We start from the raw sequence: 3,555 nt of genomic DNA, 5'->3' as shown, positions 1-3,555 counted from the left end.
TGGACTAGATGGGCCACTGGTCTGATCCAGCAGGGCTCTTCTTATATTCTAAGGAAGGCCTCAGCCTCTATGCCCTGTTGTTGAACCTTCAGAGGACCTGGTTGGCCACTGTGTGAGACAGGATGTTGGACTAGATGGATCACTCATCTGATGGACTGAAAATGGACTGTATGGCATTATACCACACTGAAATCCCTCGGAGCTGGTCACAACACAGTTTAAAAAGTTGCTTCCTTAGACTGAATGAAGTTTATTGGAGAAGATTAAAAAGTGTACTGTCTCCACGATTGTGTTAAGGCAGTTCACCTTACTTTCTGATGCTTGGTTATGCCATGCAGGTACTATACGTTGGTCACATCATCTGTGGTGTGGTCGCAGAGACCTATGAGCTTGCAAAGGAGGCCACCAAAAAAGTGAAGATAGAGTATGAAGATCTGGAAGTGATTCTGACAATTGAGGTAAAAAATCATTGTTACTTACTGTTATTGTTACCGAACTGCTTTTACTTATATTTATTGTATTTATGTAAGTTGTTTTATGGACTAATGTTTTATCTATGTTGGTTTTATTAATGTTGTGAGCCGCCCTGAGCCGCTTCAGCGGAAGGGCGGGATAAAAGTTGAATGAATAAATAAATAAATATTTAAATATATTGCTATGGAATTATGACATGACCAAAGGCAGAAAAGACCAATGAACTGTCCATTCAAGGAGATAACACCCATGTAACCTTTTTACCGTTGGGATGTGAATTTGCTAAGAGGCCTTGGACTCCACTTAATACAAAATAGCATTTTGATTTGTGCATGGTCTACAGTGGTCACTCCAACAATGCTAAGGGCAAGAGAGAATTGTCTTCCTTGAGTAAGTTCACACAGCTATGGTTCTTGACTCACGCTCTCGCCACGGTCCTATACCAGAAGCGTTTCTCAATACTAATGTTCTCCAGTCTGAGCGTCCTGACTTACTAAGAAACACAGAACATTCAGCGCCCATAGCATACCCTCATATCAAAGAGTGTGGATATCTTCTGATGTTTGAGGATGGCCAATTTGCTTATTGTTCATCAGCCGGTGGGTTATTTCCTTGTCGATACAGCCTATTGGAGACTGCCCTTTGAAAACCAGGGATTTGATTAATGGTTCAGTCCACGTTAAGCATGATTCAGCTCCTTAGCACAGGGATCCTCAGTGGCTTGTAAACCACACGGCTCTTTTGACATTCTGCCCTGTGGCAATTCTGAGCACCATTCCCTAAGCAGGGTTGCCATCCTCCAGGTGGGGCCTGGAGATCTCCCGGAATTACAACTGATCTCCGGACTGCAGAGATCAGTTCCCTTGGAGAAAATGGTTGCCTTAGAGTGTGAACTCTATGGTATTATACGCCTCTGTAAGGATGGACACGAACTGGCTCATGAGCCAAAATTCAGCATTAACTTGGAACGGTTCACCTTCCCCGAACATTTACCAGACTTTTGTCCAGTTCAGTTTGGCTGTTTGGGCCATTTAAACCTAACAGCTGAGTGGCGGGGGTCCACAGATGACCTGTTATGTTTAAATGGCTGCAAGCCATTTCAGTCTAACAGCTGACAGGTGCGCACACACACACACACCGCTATTAGGCTGAAATGGCTACCAGCCATTTAAACCTAACAGTAGGGTGGGTCTGCCCATCAGATGTTTGGTTTAAATGACTGCGAAACATTAAACCCATCAGTTTTTCTCCCCCCTGTTTCAAAGCGGGGTGAAGCAGAAGAGATGGGACCCTTCCTGGGTGACCCCCCCCTCTTCCCAGCCACAATAAGCCACGGCCAGGAGAAAGAGGGATCTGAACTGGCCGGTTCAATTTGGGGCACTTTGGCTTGGTTCGGTTCCGGGTTTGGTTCGGGGGCAGTCCTGAACCTCGAACTGGAATTTTTAGGTTCATGCCCATCCCTACCCCACTGAAGTCTCTATCTTCCCCAAACCCTGCCCTCCCTGGGCTCCACCCGCAAATCTCCAGGAATTTCCCAACCTGGAGTTATCAACCCTACTAATATGGTGCCTGCCCCATGTTTCAAGAAAGTGGGCAAGACCCTTGCCCAATGAGGTTCGTGGTTGGCAGTTTGATTCTCACCTTGAAACAGCTGTCGCCAGAGGAAAAAGTAAGCTGTGTGCCTTCCTGAGGTGCAGCCTCATGCCAAACATGAAAGTAAATGTGGTTCTTTTGATTGATGGTAATTGTGAACGTGGCTCTCTGTGAGCCACAGTGGGAGTACCACTACCATGGTTTAAGTTAAACTCTTTGTGGTTGTACTAGGAAAAACTCCACATATCTTGAAGAACCACAACATGAAGAGAGCAATGTTGTTGTCATGTTTTCGATTATCTTCTGGGATGGAATATCATATTCTCACCTTTATCTCAGGATTCCATTCGGCATAATTCATATTTCTTAGAAGAAAAGAAAATTGAACAAGGAAATGTTGAAGAAGCATTTCAGACAGTTGACAGAATTATTGAAGGTAAAGTCCTGAATGGGATCTTAGTGGTGTTCCTGAGCTCCTAAGAGGTCATATCCATTCAGATGGTAATTATTTAGTGCACAGGAGCTCATCTCTGGAAGATCAGTAGACTTTCTGGTTATCATTTGATAACAGCTCACGTTACACAAAAAGATATTTATGTGAATTCAACCTCAGTTGGTCTGTTCCAATACCCTCTGGCTGCAGGTTTTCATTTTAAAAAAATAACCTATTCCTGGCTGTCCCTTGATATCCCTCAAAGTAATCTTTGCATGGTTCTTCTCTCAGTCCCCCTATAAGAAGAGCCCTGCTGAATCAGACCAGTGGTCCATCTAGCCCAGCATCCTCTCACACAGGGGCCAACCAGTTCCTCTGGATGGCCAACAACAGGTCATAAAGGCCTAGGCCTTCCTAAGTGCATAAGAAGACCTCTCCTGAATCAGACCAGTGGTCCATCTAGTCCAGCATCCTGTCTCATGCAGTGGCCAACCAGTTCCTCTGGAGGGCCAACAACAGGGCATAGTGGTCGAGGCCTTCATAAGAACATAAGAAGAGCCCTGCTGGATCAGACCAGTGGTCCATCTAGTCCAGCATCCTGTCTCACGCAGTGGCCAACCAGTTCCTCTGGATGGCCAACAACAGGTCATAGAGGCTGAGGCCTTCCCCTGATGTTGCCTCCTGGCTCAGGGATTCAGAGGATTAGTGCCTCTGAATGTGGAAGCTCCCCTCAGTCACCATGACTAGTAGCCATTGATAAAGTTCTCTTCCATGAATCTATCTAACCCCCTTTTAAAGCTCTTTATTCCTGTGACCAGGGGTCGTTTCGTAGAAAAAGAGCTAGGGGAACTCATTAGCATAACTCATTAGCATACGCCACACCCCCTGGCATCAGGGGCCTGGCGGTGGACCTGCAAGGCCAGCGGGAGTGCGAGGAAGCCCCGCCAAGGCCCTCCCTGGCTCCAGGCAGGCAGGGGTGGGGAGAGGCGGGGAGAAAGCAACTTACCCTCCCTCTTCTCCTGCCTCCTCCTGGCTGAATGAGGGCTGGAAGCAGG

At 46.5% G+C, this 3,555-nt stretch overlaps 1 protein-coding gene across 1 annotated transcript in view; it reads left to right on the top strand.

Annotated features, from left to right (window-relative positions):
- Positions 1–3,555, top strand: part of LOC107117016 (aldehyde oxidase 2-like) — a 43,136-nt gene that overhangs the window by 36,575 nt on the left and 3,006 nt on the right. The window contains exons 15-16 of the mRNA XM_015419048.1: positions 302–458; positions 2,407–2,503. Of these exons, the coding sequence (XP_015274534.1) occupies positions 302–458; positions 2,407–2,503 (254 nt within the window). The remainder of the gene's footprint in view (positions 1–301; positions 459–2,406; positions 2,504–3,555) is intronic.

This window comes from Gekko japonicus, unplaced genomic scaffold (genome assembly GCF_001447785.1).
Source record: "Gekko japonicus isolate JY-2015 unplaced genomic scaffold, Gekko_japonicus_V1.1 scaffold5291, whole genome shotgun sequence".
Classification (NCBI taxonomy): Eukaryota; Metazoa; Chordata; class Lepidosauria; order Squamata; family Gekkonidae; genus Gekko; species Gekko japonicus.
The sequence above is the reverse complement of the archived record's forward strand: the minus strand, read 5'-3'. Positions and strand labels throughout refer to the sequence as shown.